Below are 20,063 nucleotides of genomic sequence, written 5' to 3'. Positions count from 1 at the left end.
GAGATGAATTAATTCATATTCATATTTATTTTGAACTACAGTAACATCTTCTGATTTCTCTCAACATGGGGACAGGAGAGCTGTCAATCAATAAATTGGAAAAAAAAAAGTAACTTGCGTTCCTTATTTGAAAAAGTAACTCAGATATTCTCTTGTAAATTAAAAAGTAATGCGTTACTTTACTAGTTACTTGAAAAAAAGTAATCTGATTACATAACTCGCGTTACTTGTAATGCGTTACCCCCAACACTGTATATATATATACACACACACACACACACACAAACTCAAGGCAACTTGCCATAATAAAATTGTCATGGCATTTAGGATAAAATCTACTTTTATTATACTGTTGACTCTTGTCTGAATCTAAAATGGTGAGGTTATTACAAAATTATTATGCTGTTAGAATTTTGGTTTGATCAGTCAGATTATGGAGTGTACGTCTATGTTGCAAAAGCCGTTCTATGCAAACCTTTGAAGCAATTTCCAAATTGTTTCCATAATGTTGTTGACAAAAATCAAATGCCTTGAGATGTAAAGCTCTGACGTTAAATGTCTGTGGACTGTTTAGACTGTAAGAACATACATGACATTTTACACACAGAGAATAAACGAGCGATTTGGCATCATCTAACCGACCCCTTCCAGCATGTGCTACCAGAACTAATATTTAGATTAATTTGTCAGCCCAGTGGAAATGTGTTGACAGATTCAGTTTAAGCAATATGGTGCGTATGAAATCTACACGAGCTGACAGCAAGCTGGACATTAGTCTGATTCAGAGCAGCGACTGAACAAACACCAGCGTTACGTCATCACTGGACGTGTATAGTTACAGAAAACAGACTCTGCGTGAAACTCTTTTAGCTGGAGTGCAGTTAAAATTACAGGACACGTTAGACAAGATGAACACGAGCCATTAATGCTTTTAGAACTCAATAACAGAATGCTTTTTGCTTCTAATTAAACAGGATGATGTGTTTTGACCCCTCAATGGCCATCCATCTGTTCTCATTCATTTGAGCACTGAGAGGCGTTTCATTACATCTGAAGCATCATTTATTATTGCAGGTGTATGTCTAAGTATGCATCTATTCCTGGACATCCAAACAAGAGTCCAGGTACTATTAGGTTTGGAGCGTTTGTGGAGTGTTTTTATTCTGTCAGACTGATTAATGTCTGAACTGATTAACTATTGCTTTGGTCTCTGCCAGCAAGTCAAACACAGTCCACAGACTCACTTCAATGTCAACTTACTGACCGTGAAACTTTATTTGCATTATTGGAACGGTCGCATTTAGGGCATTAATTTAATGTGATTAATTATTTAAAAAATGCAAAACATTTAAGATGTAATGACTCCTGGATAAGGGATTTTCCTATCAGTTAAAATCAGTTCAGATCAGTTCAAGCTTTCTTTTTCTTTTTTTTCTCTCCACTTTTTGCATTTATCACTAAATGTGACCCTGCAGCACAAAAGCAGTCTTAAGCAGCACAGGTATATTTGTAGCAATAGCCAACAATACATTGTATGGGTCAGAATTATCCATTTCTCTTTTATGCCAAAAATCATTAGGATATTAAGTAAAGATCATGTTCCATGAAGATATTTCATAAATTTCCTACCGTAAATATATCAAAACTTAATTTTTGATTAGTAATATGCATTGCTAAGAACTTCATTTGAACAACTTTAAAGATGATTTTCTCAATATTTAGATTTTTTTGCACCCTCAGATTCCAGATTTTCAAATAGTTGTATCTCGACCAAATATTGTCCTATCCTAACAAACCATACATCAATGGAAAGCTTATTTATTCAGCTTTCAGATGATGTATAAATCTCAATTTTAAAAAAATTGACACTTATGACTGGTTTTGTGCTCCAGGGTCACAAATTGTGATTTAAATCATTCTGTGTAACATTTTTAAAGAAGTACAGTTGTTTTATTTCTTCATTCATTTTATGTTTTGGAAAGTTTAACTATGTGTCGACTACCAATTGAAAAGTTTGGGGTCGGTAAGATTTTTTTAATGATTTTGTCACTTATGCTCAACAAGGTTGCATTTATTTGATCAAAAATGCAATAATAATTATAAAATTATATTACAAGTTGAAATAGCAGTTTTCTATGTGAATATGTGTTAAACTGTAGTTTATTTCTGTGATGTGCAGCTGTATTTTCAGCATCATTACTCCAGTCTTCAGTGTCACATGATCTTCAGAAATCATTCTAATATGCTGATTTGCTGCTCAACAAACATTTCTGATTATTATCAATGTTGAAAACAGTTGTGCTGCACAATATTTTTGTGGAAATACATTTTATTTTTCAGGATTTATTTGAAATAGAATTTTTTTTAACATTATAAATGTCTTTACTTTCACTTTTCATCAATTTGTCCTTGCTGTATAAACGTATTAACTTCTTTCAAAAAATTATATATTTTATAAGCTTTTGAATAGCAATGTACATGAAACACACATATGCTTTGGCACACAATAAAAAATGCTAAAGATGATTATTGACCTCATCAAAATTCCACAGCTTTACAGACATATTATTTAGGTTTAGCGATTCATTTCTTATTCATTTCTGAATGGTACCATGTGAAGAACATTTTTCAAATTTTTTTCTTTCGGCTCTGGAAAATCAAATATACATTTCCTCTTTCCTACACAAAATGATGAAGATTTCAGGCCACTTTGTCTAATTTGCAGGAGAGGGTCATTAGTCTTGCTTAATCAAGATTGCATAACTTTACAGACAAACTTTGAGCCATGCACACATGACTGTAACAGACTGTTTAGTTCCTGTAAACTATTACCCGGTGCAATGTTCCTTGAAACTATAGCAAGGCAAATGCACTTTATTTATTATCCCAGTGGCATCTAAGTAGAACCTCAAGACCAGATGATGGGTAACAAGCTTGGGCTCTTTGCTTATGCTTAATACCCAAAAACTCAAGGCAATCATTATGAAATAAAAGCATGTAATGCTGTAGAGATGTACAGCATGATTTCAATGTCCTGTGCTGAGTCAATAGGCACTGTGGACATTGTTTTAAGAGTAAATTAATGGTTAAAATAAAAAATAATAAAAATTAACATGAAAACTGAAAGTATTAAATTAATTCAAAATATTAATAAAAATAATATAATAAAAAAATATTTTTATAATAATACTAAAATATTATATCTATATATATATAATTTTTTTATTATGCACAGACCTCATATTTACTCGATGAAATCCAACAGTTATTTCTTACACGCTAGCTTTCCCAAGGCAGACGAACTTAGAGTGGTTACAATCATCCGGGTTTCAATCACGCTCAAATTGATTTGATTTTGAGGCAATATTTACTCTGAAGCTCGCAGGCTCACTATTTTTGAGCTATTTATTACAAATTAGTACAAAAGTTGCTCTAGTACATCATAATTTCTCCCAAATTATGATGCATTTCATAGCATTTCTGCTTTCGACTACCATTTGTGTGTCGAAGAAGTCTTGTATGCTCCCTTAATCAGCAGAAAACAGCACAAACACATGATTCCTGTCGGAATCTGAGCCAGATTACAACTATTCGATCAATTCTTGAGCCATTTTCACATGACATTATTTTATTTCAAGTCCTGATTTCAAGATCAGATTTACTGTATGGCCAGTGACAGAAATGCAAACACGATCCAGATGTTTTCAGCCTTTACTGTTGTTTAAAATAGTGTTCCTCTTCTTTGCAGATTGTAAGTTAAATTATCATTTTAAATAGTTATTTTTGTCATAAAAAAATGACACTTTCTGACATTTGACTCTTATTTTGACAAGTGCATTAAAGCTGATATTTAAAAATAATTTGAAAAATCTTCATTCTAGTTTTGTGAAAAAAAGGACATGATGGAAGGTGTTTATTAATATTTTAACTCATTTAACTCATTGCATCATAAAATTAAGTAATATTAGGCATTTTTTGCAAAGCAGCAGAATTATTATTATTATTATTATTATTATTTTAATGCTGGGCTGTGTTAAAAAATAATTGGATAAATGCCACAAACACAAAACACGAATATATAAAAATACAGATCTAAAAATACAAATGAGTTTAGCATGTCACACTCTTAGCTATTCTGACACACTGTTGCCAACTTTTGCTCTTTTCTTTTACTTTTTTCTGTGTATTAATGCTGAAAATCTCTCTTTTTATAACGCAGAAGTGCCACGCAGAATAACTGAACGTGACAGTAGTTCCACACTTATACTATACATGTAATTAATGACTAACCTCTCCTAACTTCCACGCCTGACAAATGTCGACCTATAAATATCTGTGCATTAATCACATGATATGCATTAAGTCAAATTAGAAAGCCTTTGACAGTAACGATCACCGGCTGTGTCACAAGAGTCAGTATGTGTTGCTTTACTGCATGTCATTAACACACTCAGACTGACCTTTGCTCCAGCAGGGCCGGCTGCTCCATCGCTTCCAGTGAGTCCTGGTTTCCCCTGAAGAAACACAAGAGTTTCTCAGGACCATTATGACACATTTTTAGAGGATACCATCTGGTCAAATATAATTTCTGGCATGTCATATAACATCAAACTACATTACCATTGGACCAGGCTCTCCAGGAGGTCCTTGTTCTCCTTCCCCCCCCTGCTCTCCCTGTTTAAAAATACAGGTGAAGTTCAATATCATGCTTGTTTTGACAGCTTACAATTTATGAATAAGGGCTTTTCACTGTATAGTATGGTCATAGTAGTATATAGTAATTTACAATCTATATTAGAATGACATTTAAAGGGATAGTCCAGCCAAAAATTAAAATTCTGTCATCATTTACTCACCCTTTCTTTATTCTGTGGAACATAACAGAATATATTTTAAAGAATGCTGGTAACCAAAAGGTTTTGGTTCCCTTTGACTTTTATCATATATCACTTTTAGATGGACTATCCCTTTAATTGTCACTATGAATTGTCTTTATGTCCCTTTACTTTCTCCCAAAATGTCATGGCTGTAATGAATCTTGAAAGTTACTTTTGAGTAATTTTCCTGAATTATTCTAAAGGTTATTACCATTGTATTACCCATTGTAATATCACTGTATCAACATTTTTTAAATGTAAAATCAAATAACGTATTACAGTATTTTTACTGTAAATTTGAACTACAGAAAAAATTACTGTAGTCCAGTGAGAAAATGTAATACAATAATTTCTTATTTGAATAAGCAATAATCAAAAGGAAGTACAACAAATATTACCAATAATGTATGCACTTTACAATATGTCGATAACCATTTGATTTAACAATGAGAATTAAAGTTGGGCATAATTTATTATTTATTTCCTCTGATTTTGGAGTGAAATATTATATACATATGCTATTATTAATAAATATTGTTACCTTTTTTCCTGGCAATCCAACTGTACCAACGTTTGGTTTTGATGCTCCCTAAAACAAAAAGACAATTAGTTTCCATGTGTGCTAACTATAAAAAAAACAGCTTATTGAAATAAACCGGTTTACATGCAAACCAATGACCTGGCAATGTAAGAAAACCACAACAATCTAGCTGTGTCAATCGGTTTATGCTTAAGCTGTTTATAACTGTATGACATTAAAGGAAAATGGTTGTTGATTTATTAAGCATAACCAGTGCATGTAAATGCACAAAATGTTTTACACAAAAGTAGATTTTCCAAACGTCTTTGTGTTTGTATTTGTCTCCAGTAATGCATTTGGCTCTTCTTCACTTGCTGTGTGTAGTTTGTATAAACAAATGCATTTGTGGCCAGTGAGTTTGATGGCGATTGTCAGGCTCTTCCTCTGTCAAACGCTTATAAAGTAAGCATTGAGCCGTTTACACAGGGAGGCACTGGTTTGCATAGGCCTGACAGAGGGTTTGGAAAGAGGCTCCAATTATTTCAGCTCTTACCGTGGGTCCTGGCGGCCCCGGTTTCCCTGGCAACCCTTGTTCTCCTCGTTCACCCTGGAAATAAAATAGACCGAATGTGACTCGCAATAATGGATAGGAAAAAGTCTGCTCACTGAATTACACCTACAAACTGGTAATTAGGATGCTAGATTGAGAACACCACGCTCCACCAAAGTGGGAAGAGGCTCTATTCCTGCCAAATGGATGTTTCATATAAATTTGAGAATGAGCATCTAAAAGCATCTGCTTGCTTTCCAAAAATGATTCTTTTGCTAGGAAGGGTGTGAAGTGAGGATGTTTTTTTTATTAATTTATCCCAATGCAAGACTCACTTTTAAACCCTGAAGTCCTGGATTACCTCTCAGCCCCGGTGGACCCACATCGCCCTAAAAGAGAGGAAGCAAAAAACACAACATTTTCTTCTTCAAGAGATAACGCTGCATGCTTAGCAATGTTGCTTAGCAATCACTAAATGATTTTAAATGTATTTTAAAGGATCTATTTGTAGAGTCACCTGATTGTAAATGTTTTGAGTGATTTGTGTATGTTTCTGTGTATGTAAATGAATGTATTTTGTTTTATGTGTAACTAAATGTGCTGCCTATCTTGGCCAGGACCCTCTTGTAAATGAGAGTTTAAATCTCAAGAGTTTTTAATTTCCTGGTTAAATAAAGGTAAATAAATAAATGTAGGACCCTATGAAATCCATTATTTGTTTTCATAATTAGTTTTTTGGGTTTTTTTATATTTCTGGACTCTATTTTAATGGTTAAATTAATTTTAGTAATGAAAAAGCATGTCTAATTAATTGAACTCATGAAACTTATACAATATAACAATAATTTCTAAAAAAAATTAACTAATTACATTTTTTAGGGCACTAAGAAATGTTTTTTTTTTCTCTAGTTTTTTTAATTTTATTTGACCAAATTATGTGTGTTCCATTTTAATTTTTCTGGATCCCATCTTAATGCTTTAATTACATTTTATTACTTTATTATTATTTTTATTATTATTATTATTATTATACTTTATTTTTTAGAAATTATGTGTTGTGTATTTTATTTTTTCTGGTTATCAAATGAAGGCATGAAACATTAATTTCTCTTTTAATCAAATGAAAATTAAACAAACCCTTTCTTCTTTTTTTTTTTTTTTTTTCAAAGCTGCACAACAGACGTTTACTGTTAAAATGAAAACATGGAAGAAAACATTTGGATTATTTCTTTTTTTAAAAAGTGTTAGTAACATTATTACATTGAGACGTTCATTCTACTATAAAATAGTCATATATTTCTGTCACAAAAGTCTTCAAACCGAACGTCTCGAGGTTACGTATGTAATCATGGTTCCCCGAAGGGAGCGAGACGCTACATCGAACGCTTTGGGAACGCCCCCAGCGAGACCACGTTCTGAAGCATGTGTGAAATCAGTCCAATAGAGAAGCTAGACGTCACGAGCGGGGTTACGTGAGCAATCAGGAAGCATAAAGGCTCATCCGGCAAGTGCTCGCACTGGACAGAGCAGATTGAGTCTTTCCTAGCCTGCTTCCTGGAAGGGAGGAGGACAAAAGGCTTGCAGTACAATGAGACCCGGCGAGGAAGTGGGCACTTTAGGGACATACCCGGGTCTCAGGTAAAGAAATGCCCTAACCAAGTGCCTGAAGGTCCCCTATCCTCTTCAGCGAGGATATAGCAAGTAGAGATATCGTCTTAAGCGTGAGGAGCTTGTGAGAGATATCTGCATATCTGTTCGAAGGGAGCTTTGCACAGAGCCTCCAGAACCACTGCCAGGTCCCATGAGGGCACCTTGGTGCGCTGTACTGGCCTCAGCCTCCGGGTGCCACGGAGGAAACGTGTAACTAATGGGTGTTTCCCCAAGACTGACCAGCCTGAAGGGCATTGTAAGCAGCTATGGCCGCCACGTAAACCTTCAGAGTGGAGGGAGATAACCCTGTGGAGAATCACTCCTGCAGAAACTCCATAAATGAACCAACTGGGCAGTTGACTGGGTCTTGCAGTCGCTGTCCACACCAAGAAGTGAAAAGTTTCCACTTCAAGGCATACAGTTTCCTCATGGTGGGAGCTCTGGACTGGAGTATGGTCTCATCAATCTCAGTTGAGAGACCGGATGCTATGAGCTGTGCACCCTCAGGGGCCACGCCCACAACTTCCATAACTCCAGGCAGGGGTGAAGGATGGTGCCCCCCGCCTGAGAGAGGAGGTCTCTCCTGATCGAAATCTCAAGTGGAGAGCCGTCGAGGAGGGACACAAGGTCCGAGAACCATACTCGGGCCGGCCAGAACGGGGCACCAGCAGCAGATGGACCCTGTTCCAGCGTACTCTCTCCAGAACTCCCGGGAGCAGAGTGATTGGGGGAAATGCGTACAGACGAAGCCTCGGCCACGTCTGTACCATGGCATCCAACCCAAGTGGAGCAGGATGCGTGAGGGAGAACCAGAGCGGACAGTGTGTCGTTTCCTGCGATGCGAATAGATCCACTTCCGCCCGGCCGAACTCCCTCCAAAGGAGCTCCACCAACTCGGGGTGGAGCCTTCATTCCCCGAGCCTCAGCCCCTGTCTCGACAGGATGTCTGCTCCCTGATTGAGATGCCCAGGGATGTAAACTGCTCTTAGTGAGAGGAACTTTCCCTGGGCCCACAGGAGGACCTGGTGTGCCAGCCTGTAAAGGTGGCCGATTTATGTAGGAGACCACAGATGTGTTGTCTGTGCGGACAAGCACATGATGTCTCCTTAGGTCTGGAAGGAAGAGTTTTAGAGCTCGAAACACGGCCAACAACTCCAGGCAGTTGATGTGCCACATGAGATGATGGCCTTCCCACAGACCTCGGGCAGAGTGGCCACTCATGACCACTCCCCAACTCGTGAGGGAGGCGTCTGTCGTTAGCGTTACACGACGACAAGGAGCCCCCAGCGACGGGCCTTGAGACAGGAACCAAGGTTTCTTCCACATGTCCAAGGCACGTAAGCATTGCCGCGTGACCTTGACCGTGTGAAGCGGGTCCCCCCTCGGTAAAAACCCCTTGGTCCTGAGCCACCACTGCAAGGGTCTCATGTACAGCATGCCAAAAAGTATCACGTTGGACGCAGCTGCCATCAGACCCAACAGTCTCTGAAACAGTTTCACAGTGAGTGACTGGCCTTCTCTCACTCCCCTCACAGCTGTGAGAATCACTTTGATACGAGCAGGAGACAACTGTGCCTGCATCGTAGTTAAATCCCACAACACGCCCAGATAAGTGGTTCTCTGTAGTGGAGAAAGCCCACTTTTCTTGGCGTTCAGCTGTAACCCCAGCTCTTTCATATGGGCGAGGACGACATCTCGATGCCGAGTCGCCATCTGCTCCGACTGAGCTAATATCAACCAATCGTCGATGTAATTGAGTATGCGGATGCCCTGGAGTCGCAACAGAGCCAAGGCAGCATCGACACACTTCGTGAAAGTGCAGGGTGAGAGTGACAGACCGAAGGGAAGAAACCGATACTGGTATGCTTCGCGTATGCTTCGCCCCCGAAAGCAAACCTCAGGAACTTCCTGTGTTGAGGAAGGATGGATACATGGAAGTATGCGTCTTATCGTGACAAACCAGTCCTCAGACCTGATTTGAGACACAATCTGTTTGATAGTGAGCATCTTGAACCGAAATCGTTTGATGGCGCGGTTCAATAGACGCAGATCTATGATCGGACACAACCCCCATCCTTCTTCAGAACGATGAAGTAACGGCTGTAGAACCCTGATTCTCGATAGAGAGGAGGATCACGTTCTACGGCCTCCTTCCTCAAGAGAGTTTCTACTTCTTTTTCCAATACCAGAGCCTGCTCGGGGCCCACTAACATAGGAAAATAACCCCATTGAAGTGAGGTGGACGAGAACCAAACTGAATTCTGTAACCCTGAGCTCTCTACAGTGTGCAGGACCCATTGTGAATTGCGAATGAACGGCAGGGAACGACCGACCTGACTGTTCTAGCGCCCTCATCTGAGGGGACGAGCTTTGCATTGCTGTACCGTCACCGGGCTGCAGCTGAGCCCTGAAGCACTGGGCGGGGCAGGGGTATCAGTGAAGCCCCCTGAGAGAACTGAGGAGGATCGGGAACCGTATACTGAGGTGTGTACCCCTCCTCCCCAGGGTAGGCTGCCCTCAGGGTCCTGACTATGATAATGTCAGGACCGCTTGGCCGAGGTCCTCTTAGACATAATAGCGTTCCGTTTTCTGCATCGAGGCCCCCGCCCCCTGGTCTTTCTGCGGGGGAGTGTGGGTCACAATGCTCTGTTTCTGGGTCTGGCGATATGAGGAGCTGGACGGCTGGGACTACTCCTGCTCAGCAGTCCCAAAGATCTGGGAACGGCGAGGGAGGAAGCGCTGGAATGCCGCCACCTGCTTCTTCGGCTCCTGAAACCTCTCGACGACAGTATCGACTGCGCCGCCAAAGAGGCCAGAAGGCGATAGCGGGGCATCCAGGAGGAAGAATCTGTCCTTGTCTTGTAGTTCAGACGGATTCAACCACAGGTGTCGCTCCATAGCCACCAGTGCTGCCATGGAACGGCCGATTGCTCTGGCCGTTTCCTTGGTGACCCCGAAGCGGCAGGTCTGTGGCCCAACACAGTTCAGCGACTACATCGGATTCCTCTTCCTCCTTATCATCCAGGTCTTTTAGCTGGTCGGCCTGGTATGCCTGCAACACTGCCATAGAGTGCTGACACGCACCGGCCTGACCTGCCGCCATATAAGCTTTCCCAACCAGGCTGGATGTCAGTTTTACTGACCTGGTGGGAAGCTTCGGGGCCTTTAGGGACGATGCTGAGGACGGGGGGAGATAGCTCGCAAGTGTCTGCTCCACCGCCGGCATCGCCCCATATCCCTTCTCATTCAGCCCCGTGATGTTAGAGTAATTGGATACTCTGGGGCTGAAGAGTCGGGACGAATATGGTTTATCCCACGATCTCGTGACTTCAGTATGGAGATCGGGGAAAAATGGAAGGCCCTGTCGTGAAGGCTGTGATCTAGCTTTGAGTAAACGCTCGTCCAGCTTGCTCGACGAGCATCCTGTTTCTCAGCTGGCCATTCGTTGTTCGATGTTTGGCTACAGCATGAGTCACAACCTCCACTAGCTCCTCATATGCGAGGGACTGCGGTGGTGAGTCCACAGTCTCACAATCAACCTCCTCGGAGAAAAATAGATGAAGCGCCGGGCCCTCTCTCCGGGGGGAAGAAACCGCGGGGCGGACTTCCGATCCCTGAGAGGGGGCCATGTATTTAGTGGGTGAGGACCGAGATAAGAACGAGCCTGTCTCAGATCCCTCCGCTAAATCCATTTGCGATCCCCACGATAACAGCCGCCATTGTGCCTCGGCAACTGTGGGGCTGGACCCAGCAGGATCACAAACCTGGCCGCTTTCATCGAAGATGGCCAGGCGGGAACGGAGCACACGGAGCCCCCTCAAGGGCTTCCCGTGCATGCTCCGCTCCCAACCAGACAACGCACAAATCGTGTATCCCCACCCGAGATATAATGTGGGCAGGGAGGAACACACGACTTGAAAAATGCTTCCTGTTTGCTCACGTCACCCCGCTCGTGACGTCTCGCTTCTCTATTGGACTGATTTCACACATGCTTCAGAACGTGGTCTTGCCAGGGCGTTCCCAAAGCGTTCGACACAGCTCGAGTTCCTGAAGGGGAACTTTTATTTTGACGGGTTCCTGTGAAGACTGTGTGTGTTGTGAAGTTTCTCTGTGTATATGATATGACAATAGTTTTTCTGAAATTAAATGTAAAATGCTGCTGAAGTCACTCTAGAGATAAATGTCATGTGTTAATGTCCTCATTTGGTGAGACACAGACGCTGAAAATACTGCGAGTGTCGTGTGTGTGTGTTTTTTTTGGGGGGGGGGGTTAATATCCACAGACACTAGTTCATAACACCATTTGATTTAACTGCACTGATCTACTTTGATTTATTAATTCAAAATTTGAGAAATTCCATGACATTCCGCGTTATACAGTAAATTCCATTTTTATGTCTGGATGATGCACTTCTGTCCATGTTTTCTGCATCACAGAAATCACAGGGCCCTAGCAATTGATTCAAACCATAAGAACATCTCACCTTTTCTCCAGATATACCTGGATCTCCTGGCTTTCCTCTTGAACCTGGGGGTCCCTTTATTGACAAAGCACATATTTAATAAGCCTAGTTCACACAGAAAAGCCAGGAAAAGACACATATCCTGAATATATGGGGTTTACTCACAGGCTTACCATCTGGGCCTGGAGGTCCTTCCCTTCCTTTCTCTCCACGAAAACCCTGTTGAGATCAGACTTTGGCTGTAAATAACCATCTTAGAAGTGATGTATGCAGTTAAACAGGAATGATGAATGGAGATCCTGATTGACCCTGGGTCCTGGAGGACCTGGCTGGCCTTCGCTGCAGTCGCAGGAATCTTCAGTGTCATTGGTGGGCTCACGATCCAGGGGACACTAGAAAGAGCCGTACAAACTGATACCACATAAATCCTTTCAAATGACAGTAAATTTGTGAGAGAAACAATCAAATGCTAACTTACCCGTTCATCATCCTGTAAAACAACAAGGAGAATAAGAAGAGTTATCAAAACATTACAATTTGATTTAAAACAAAAGACATTTGAAAACGTACAGATAAAATTCCACCCGACCTGTGTGTGTGTGTGTGTGTGTGCGTGCGTGCGTGCGTGCATGCGTGCGTGTGTGTGTGTGTGCGCGTGTGTGTGAGAGAGAGGGTGTGTGTGTGTGTGTGTGAAGTAATTAAATAAGCAATGGCAGTAAATCTAACATTACTAAATAAGTTACTGATTATGACGAACCCTTCAGATTTTCGGGGTGAAAGTCGTCATAGTTGGGTAAATTTCTACTTCTATGAACAAAAACTACAACAAATATAATTTTCATGTTCACATTTCCTGCAATAGCAAACATAAAAAATCCGGCAAAAAAGATGTCAAATTTGCAGTCAGTCCCTCAGCCATGGTATTAGAAACACTCGCGCAGCAGCGTTAACTAGATTTGTGTAATTTAATGCCAAGGTAAGAAACCAAAGTATATGGAAGACTTTATATATAAAATTGCCTTTTTGTTTCAGACTTTTCTTCTCAGAATTGCGTGTTTATATCTTTGCAATTCTGACTTTATATTACACTTCTTTTTTCTCTGAATTGTATTTAAAAAAGTCTGAACTGTGAAATAAAAAGTTAAGTTGTTTAAGGTTGTAGGGATTATTTAGACTTGATTACAACATTCACAATGCTTTATGAAAGTAAAAAATCTGTTGAGGGTTTCTCTCTCTCTCTCTCCGTTTTTTTTTCTTTTCTTTTTACATTTCTTAATTTTTAAATAAAGTCTACAGAAACATATCAGTGCTCATGGTTTTTCTGATGTGTATTACCTGCTGATGATTACCATTACAAAAGTGCATAGCCTATTCCAGATATTTAACAGATTTTTCAGTATTTAATAAGGAATTGTTGGTCAGAAGTACTTATAACATTAAAAAGACCAAGTCCCACATCACAGTCAATCAGATCACAGCTATAATGTAACACAGTTGTGTTTTGTTTTCTTACCACAGAGTAGATTTCACATGCTGTCTCTCGCTCACTTTGCTGTGGGTCACAATAAAGCCTCAGTTTCTGGATTTCTGTCTGCGGTGGTCAGTGAGAAACGAGAAAAAAAAAACATTTAGGTTTCTCTAAACAGCAATTATAACAAACAGATGATTGAGCTGTAATGTCTATATCAATCACTATTGTGTGATGTTAGTAGTTTATTTAAGCAAAATTGGCAATCTGCATTTTAGTTAAAAGCAGTCATACAGATGACCGTGGTCATCCATACCAGTGTTGGGGAAAGTTCCTTTTAAATGTAATGCATTGCAATATTGCAAAACTCCATAAAAAAAGTAACTAATTATGGATTAAATACATAAATTATATTTGTCTTATTTAACATATTTAATTATTGCAGGTTTGTATAATATTCTGAGTTTGCATTTGACTGTTTTTATTGATTTTGAGGAACACTGAATGTGTTTGTGTGCAGTGAGATGAGTAAACACACGTTGATATTTAGTCTAGAACTACAGTAAGATCATGTTCACACACAACGCTCTGCACTTACTCCTGATTTCTGTCACCATGGCAACACCAGAGCTGTCACTCAACACATGGAAACAAAGTAACTGGCGTTACTTATTTGAAAAAGTAACTCAGATATTTCCTTCTAAATTAAAAAGTAATGTGTTACTTTACATTTAAATTACATTTACATTTAGTCATTCAGCAGACGCTTTTATCCAAAGCGACTTACAAATGAGGACAATGGAAGCAATCAAAATCAACAATAATATGCAAGTGCTATAACAAGCCTCAGTTAGCTTAACGCCGTTCACGCAGCAAGGTTTTTTTTTATTATATAATAAATAAAAAAACAGATAGAATAGAAAAAGAATACAGCAAGCTAGTGTTAGAGTCCTTTTTTTTTTTGCTTTTTGTTAATTGTATAATAAATAAAAAGAAAAGAAATAGATAGAATACAAAGAGAATACAGAAGTATAATAAAGAACTTTACTAGTTACTTGAAAAAAGTAATCTGATTACACAACTTGCGTTACTTGTAATGTGTTACCCCCAGCACTGATCCATACTGTACTTTACTTTGGCTGCCAGTAATATCCAGTGTTCAGTTATACTACAGGAAGTTACTAACAGGAAGTGTAGCGTCAGAGCCAGAGCGTTTGGAGATCTGAGTCTTTCCGTTGATGTAGATGGGCACCACAGCATCCAGAGCCACATCCTGGATCTGCTGGTCATCCAGAAAACAGGAGACACGTCTGGGTCTAACCAGAACCTTCAGCTGGTGCCAGCTTCCATCAAAAAGAGCCTGCGGAACGTTTCAGACTTTGAGAAATGGCTTTGTGCTGATTGAAGACACATTGAAAAGATAAATATAGACTAAGGTGTGCACAAATACTCAATTATTTCATTTGACATAAATGTCACAAGAATCTGACAAATTTCCAGAACAAGCTGCTGTGCATGAATGAGGCACTGTGATGGAGGAAAATGGCTCTTGGCAAGACTCGATTGTGCACGAAACATCACACAAAACCACTTGCTTTTGGCATTAAGAGCAGAGGAAGACATGGAACAGGTACAAGATGATAATTGCTGGAACAGAGAACATGAAAACATTTCTGAGAATTTGTAGTATTTAAATGTATAAGTGAGGAGCTTTGGTGGAAAACGCGTCATGGGATTTTGAACAGGAAATTGCACAATACAGCCAAGTCACAGTTTTAAAAAGAAATGTGTCATAAAGCAGCTTATTTCTACATTCTGCTGTCTAAACGGCTGTATGGTTCAGAAAGGCAACTTCTGTTTAAGTAGCTAGATCTGTTGCATTAGTGTAAGGATGGTTAATGACAAAATGCAGTGATTCACCTTTGTATAAAAGGAGAATGTTCTATAAGTTGCTGGTAGATTTCACTCACCTCAGTGCCTTGTGCATCAAAAGTAACTATCTGTTCCTCATTAACCGTGTTTGTGGTAGTGAAGATGACAGATTTGTCCAGTCCGTTGAGTGTGACAGCCGCCTGAATCTGTCCATCTTTAGACAGGACCCTCCACAGGTCCAGCTTTTCCCGACTTGAAGGCCCTTTCAGCCTCAGAGTCGACACAAACACATAGGAGGGAGGAAGACCTTCGGGAAAAATCTCCCTTAAAACAAATTTAAAACATGTATTAGTCAGACATATCGCAGTATATAATTCTGCAGCATATTGCATAATCAAAACCATCAACTTTATAAAATAATATATGTTTGGAGGCTCTAAAAGGTGATTTAAAACTACAGAATTCCCAATAATTGCATAGTAAACACATGCTAAATCTTTATGATTATCAAAATTAGGCGTAAAACCAACCTTGTGTTTTCAGTAATGTCGGTGCTCTTGTCTAGCAGATACGCTCCCTCTGACGCTAATGAGCCCTGTATCGTCTTCGCTTTCTGATGGATCTTCATGCCCAATATCAGCTCAAAGCCTTTCTCATCACGAGAAGCCACAGGAATACGTGTGGGGCAAACAGATTCTGCAGAGGAACACATTTAACATGGTCATCAAAACATATTACACACACAAATTGCATCATATGGACCAAGGTCTTCAGGATTACTAGAAACTTACAGGCAGGTAATTTTGAATGAATGAGCACATTTGCACAGTGTTAAGATATTTACTTTTAAAAGTAATGCATTACAGTATTGCATTTCTACATAAAGTAACTTACTGCATTAGTTACCTTTTATGGAAAGTAATGCATTACAGTATTGCATTTCTCCATAAGAAAAGTAGCTAATTGCATTACTTAGTTACTTTTTTGGCATTTTTGCCTTTATTATGACAGAACAGATCAGAACTGACAGGAAGCGAAGTGGGAGAGAGATAGGGGGCAGGATTGGGAAAGGTCCTTGAGTCGGGATTTGAATTCGGGACACCCGTAACGCAACGACGCTGTATGGCACGCTGCTTACAAGGCTATCGGCACTTAGTTACTTTTTTATATTTTCTCCATAAGAAAAGTAACTAATTTCGTTACTTAGTTACTTTTTATGAAAAGTAATGGATTACAGTATTGCATTTCTTTATAAAGTATAACTTACTGCATTACTTAGTTACTTTTTATGTAAAGTAATGCGTTACATTACTATTGCATTACTTTTTGTCACCTGGGATGGCCTTGCTTATTTGTTTTTTAATAATACAAGACCAAAATGTTCTATTTTGGCAACTGCAAAGGCTCTTTCACACCAAAAGTGAAATGAACAATCCTCAGGCTGATGGAAATGCCTCTGCCTCTGCACTAACTCCCGATATCTCTAAATACAGGGACAGGAGAGCTGTTAGTGAATACATGGGAAAACAAATTAATTTGCATTACTTATTTGAAAAAGTAACTCAGATATTTTGTTGTAAATTAAAAAAGTAATGCGATACTTTACTAGTTACTTGAAAAAGGTAATCTGATTACATATCTTGCATTACTTGTAATGCGTTACCCCCAACACCGCTTTTGTGTTCCACAGACAAAAGTGTATCATATAATGATGGTAAGTCATAACAGTGTTTTCAGTTTGGGGGGGAACCTACCTACATGAGTACCACTTTTGTACCTTTGACACCTTGCCCCGACTCATTTTGTGCCAAATGACAAGGTGTATGTTTGTAATTAATTTCGGTTGGAGAAACTACACGCCTGCCACTAGTGACAACTGTCTGTCCAAACCAGAGCTGCCAGCTGCATTGGCACTGGGTAAAGCCACATCTGGTTCCTGTTACCACTCCCCCACAGTTCCTCCCTGCCATGGCATCATGCCGCTGGTTTGGCCCACGAGCTTTGTGGCTTTCCCTGTCACTGGGCATGAATGGACTGTGGTGTTTTAGCGGTTCACTGTTCTTTTAAGATCCTGATAGAACTGCACGCCCAGGAGTGGATTGGTAATGTCAAAACCTAGTTTTAATGTGGTAAATGTTTATGGGAAGTCTCACACGCATGCGAATCTCACCCTCACACAGCTTCTGTTCCATAGCATCACGGATACGGTCGATATTGGTGTAGTCCTCCGCATACAGCACGTATTCACCCTCCGGCTTGTTGGCGATGGTCACCAGCTCTGATGTGGTGATCTCCGTCCCGACGCCAACCGCAAACACTTTAATACCTTGTGCTCGTGACTCCACGCTAGCGTCCATAACATCGTCCTGCGACTTTCCATCAGTCACCACCACAGCAATGCGGTTCTTCACTTCACTTCGTTGCGAAGATGCAAAGACGTGGTCCACGGCAAACTTGATGGCACGGCCTGTCTGCGTGTTGCCACCTAAATAGCTGATGTCCTCAATGGCCTTAATGAGATCTTGAGTGGTCTTGTGGAGACCGAGAGGGATCTCCAACCTTGGGGTGTCGCTGTATTGCACTACACCCACCTGCGAGTAGTGCGAACTCACGTCAAAGCCACTGGTGACATTGACTAGCCAGCGCTTGGCTGTTTCAAAGTCGTCACTTCCCACACTCCAGGAGCCGTCCATGATGTAGACCAGGTCATTGACAGCAGTGCTGCAGCCTGCAAAATTAGGACAAGCACGGGGATAGAGCTAAATACCACAGAATGACAAATATCCAGTTCAAAAGTTTACACCCCCCTGCCTTCTCGAGCCTCAGTAAATGTTTTCAACTTTTGTAATAGCTGTGTGTAAGTCACTCAGTTGTTGTCAATGTGAAAATATGGATCTCAAAATCATACAATCAATGTTTGAAAAGGTCCAAATATGCAGAAGATGCTGGAAAACCAAAGAATTCACAGGACCTGGAGGATTTTTTCTGAAGAACAGCAGGCAGTTGAACTGCTTAAGACAATCAAAGGACTAATCAATGACTATCACAAAACATAAAAGCAATCGTGGATCATCCAATAACGACACACAGTATTAAGATTCAAGGGTATGTAAACTTTTGAATAGAGTCATTTTTATTAATTAAGTTATTTTGTCTTGTAGAGTATATATAAACATCTGTTATGTGAAATAGCTTACTCAGGACAGTACTACATAAAACAAAAATTGCATGCAATTTTCATGATCCCTCTTGGTTTTTTGCATATTCTGCAAGAGGTATATAAACTTATGAGCAAAACTGGATCTACCTTTTGGAGCATCCTTTATGGTTTTGGAACACATCTATAATTACTTAAAATACTGCCTATTTTGGCACCTCACTCACTTTTGAAAACCTTAAAGTCATCATGAAACCAAAATTGCAATCGACTCTCCTCTATTGTGATGTATATTTGAGTGAAACTGCTTCTTGAACAAGAAAAACTGGAGTGGAGGGAATATTGCCCAGCCCTCGCTCCGATGCACACAATATCACTGAAGAGATGTAGGTGTGAGGGGGAAGATAATGTTTTTGATTAGAGATTATGATGTGCATGGATAAAAAAATTGTTAATTCAATATTCTGTTTAAAAATATAAATTGTCCATTAAGATTTCATAGTTGATTTTCACACGTCAAATAAAAAAGGGATAAGAAACTTGCAATACCCGCTCGAATATCATCGTCCTCTGCGGCGTGTGAGTACACCAGGAACAGCAGTGCTGGAAAAGACTTCAGAATCCACGACATTCCCAATCAAAGTTCCAGTCCTTTCCCTAAAACGTCAATCTTCAGATCCCTGTTAAATGAAGAACATTGAAATGTGTTAATTTTGGATGCAGAGCAACACTGCAATCTATAATTATTCTAAACAGTTAAGAATCAGTTTGCTTACATAATTACTTAAAGATGACTGTTTCATTTGATTATACCTCTGACGTTACACACTCACTTAAGCTAATCAGATCAGTGCACAGTTGTCCACAGGGGTGTTGAGATGGTTTCGCAGAAACAATCAAGTAATTACTTCTGAAATTAAGCGTTTCATGCAGAATAATGGAAAGGCCTATTGCATTGCATCATTATATTAGGAGACGTTTGTCCCATGTTCCTAAAGCCAACCTAGCTACATTCCGTAACTAATGACTTCTGTATGATGTAGAAAAAGAATCTTGAAAAAAAAAATCTAGTATAATATTTGAGTGCAGCAACCATCTAGCAATGCAACATCTTGCTGGTCACTTTTGCACCACTCATATTTTATTAAAAATGTTTAAATTTAAACCAAAACCCTACCCAAACTTTTACATTCCTCTATAAACTCCTGCAAGATTTATACGTCAACCAGACGCACCCTAAATAATATGCATAAATGTATATAAATAAAACAACATGTGTCAGGCTATTTTGCTAGGGTTTCATTGGCCAAGCAACAGGCCCTCTATAACTTTACAGACTACGACAATGCCCTTTTATTCAATCATATAAAAGTCTCCTTGGTAAGAGGGCTGTTTTGCTTGGTACCAAACGACATGTGGTCTTATTTTCTCGCTTTGCTTCAGTGATGTCTACAAGCTCTCATTTAGCATAAAACACTGCCCAACAGACCACAGGCTGCAGTGAAG

The 20,063-nt window shown here is 39.8% G+C and overlaps 1 protein-coding gene across 1 annotated transcript in view; it reads right to left on the bottom strand.

Annotated features, from left to right (window-relative positions):
• LOC107757186 (collagen alpha-1(XXI) chain) overlaps nt 1-19,188 on the bottom strand; it is a 45,422-nt gene extending 26,234 nt beyond the window's left edge. The window contains exons 1-15 of the mRNA XM_016574602.1: nt 19,107-19,188; nt 17,571-18,128; nt 15,931-16,096; nt 15,499-15,724; nt 14,715-14,888; nt 13,574-13,651; nt 12,539-12,550; nt 12,369-12,452; nt 12,226-12,279; nt 12,082-12,135; nt 6,283-6,336; nt 5,951-6,004; nt 5,419-5,466; nt 4,621-4,674; nt 4,461-4,514 (exon numbers count right to left, since the gene is read on the bottom strand). Coding sequence (XP_016430088.1) covers nt 4,461-4,514; nt 4,621-4,674; nt 5,419-5,466; nt 5,951-6,004; nt 6,283-6,336; nt 12,082-12,135; nt 12,226-12,279; nt 12,369-12,452; nt 12,539-12,550; nt 13,574-13,651; nt 14,715-14,888; nt 15,499-15,724; nt 15,931-16,096; nt 17,571-18,128; nt 19,107-19,188 — 1,752 coding nt within the window. The remainder of the gene's footprint in view (nt 1-4,460; nt 4,515-4,620; nt 4,675-5,418; nt 5,467-5,950; nt 6,005-6,282; nt 6,337-12,081; nt 12,136-12,225; nt 12,280-12,368; nt 12,453-12,538; nt 12,551-13,573; nt 13,652-14,714; nt 14,889-15,498; nt 15,725-15,930; nt 16,097-17,570; nt 18,129-19,106) is intronic.
• Between the last annotated feature and the right edge of the window lie 875 nt (nt 19,189-20,063).

This window comes from Sinocyclocheilus rhinocerous, unplaced genomic scaffold, assembly GCF_001515625.1.
Source record: "Sinocyclocheilus rhinocerous isolate Xijiao unplaced genomic scaffold, SAMN03320098_v1.1 scaffold1464, whole genome shotgun sequence".
In the NCBI taxonomy this organism is placed as follows: Eukaryota; Metazoa; Chordata; class Actinopteri; order Cypriniformes; family Cyprinidae; genus Sinocyclocheilus; species Sinocyclocheilus rhinocerous.
The sequence above is the reverse complement of the archived record's forward strand: the minus strand, read 5'-3'. Positions and strand labels throughout refer to the sequence as shown.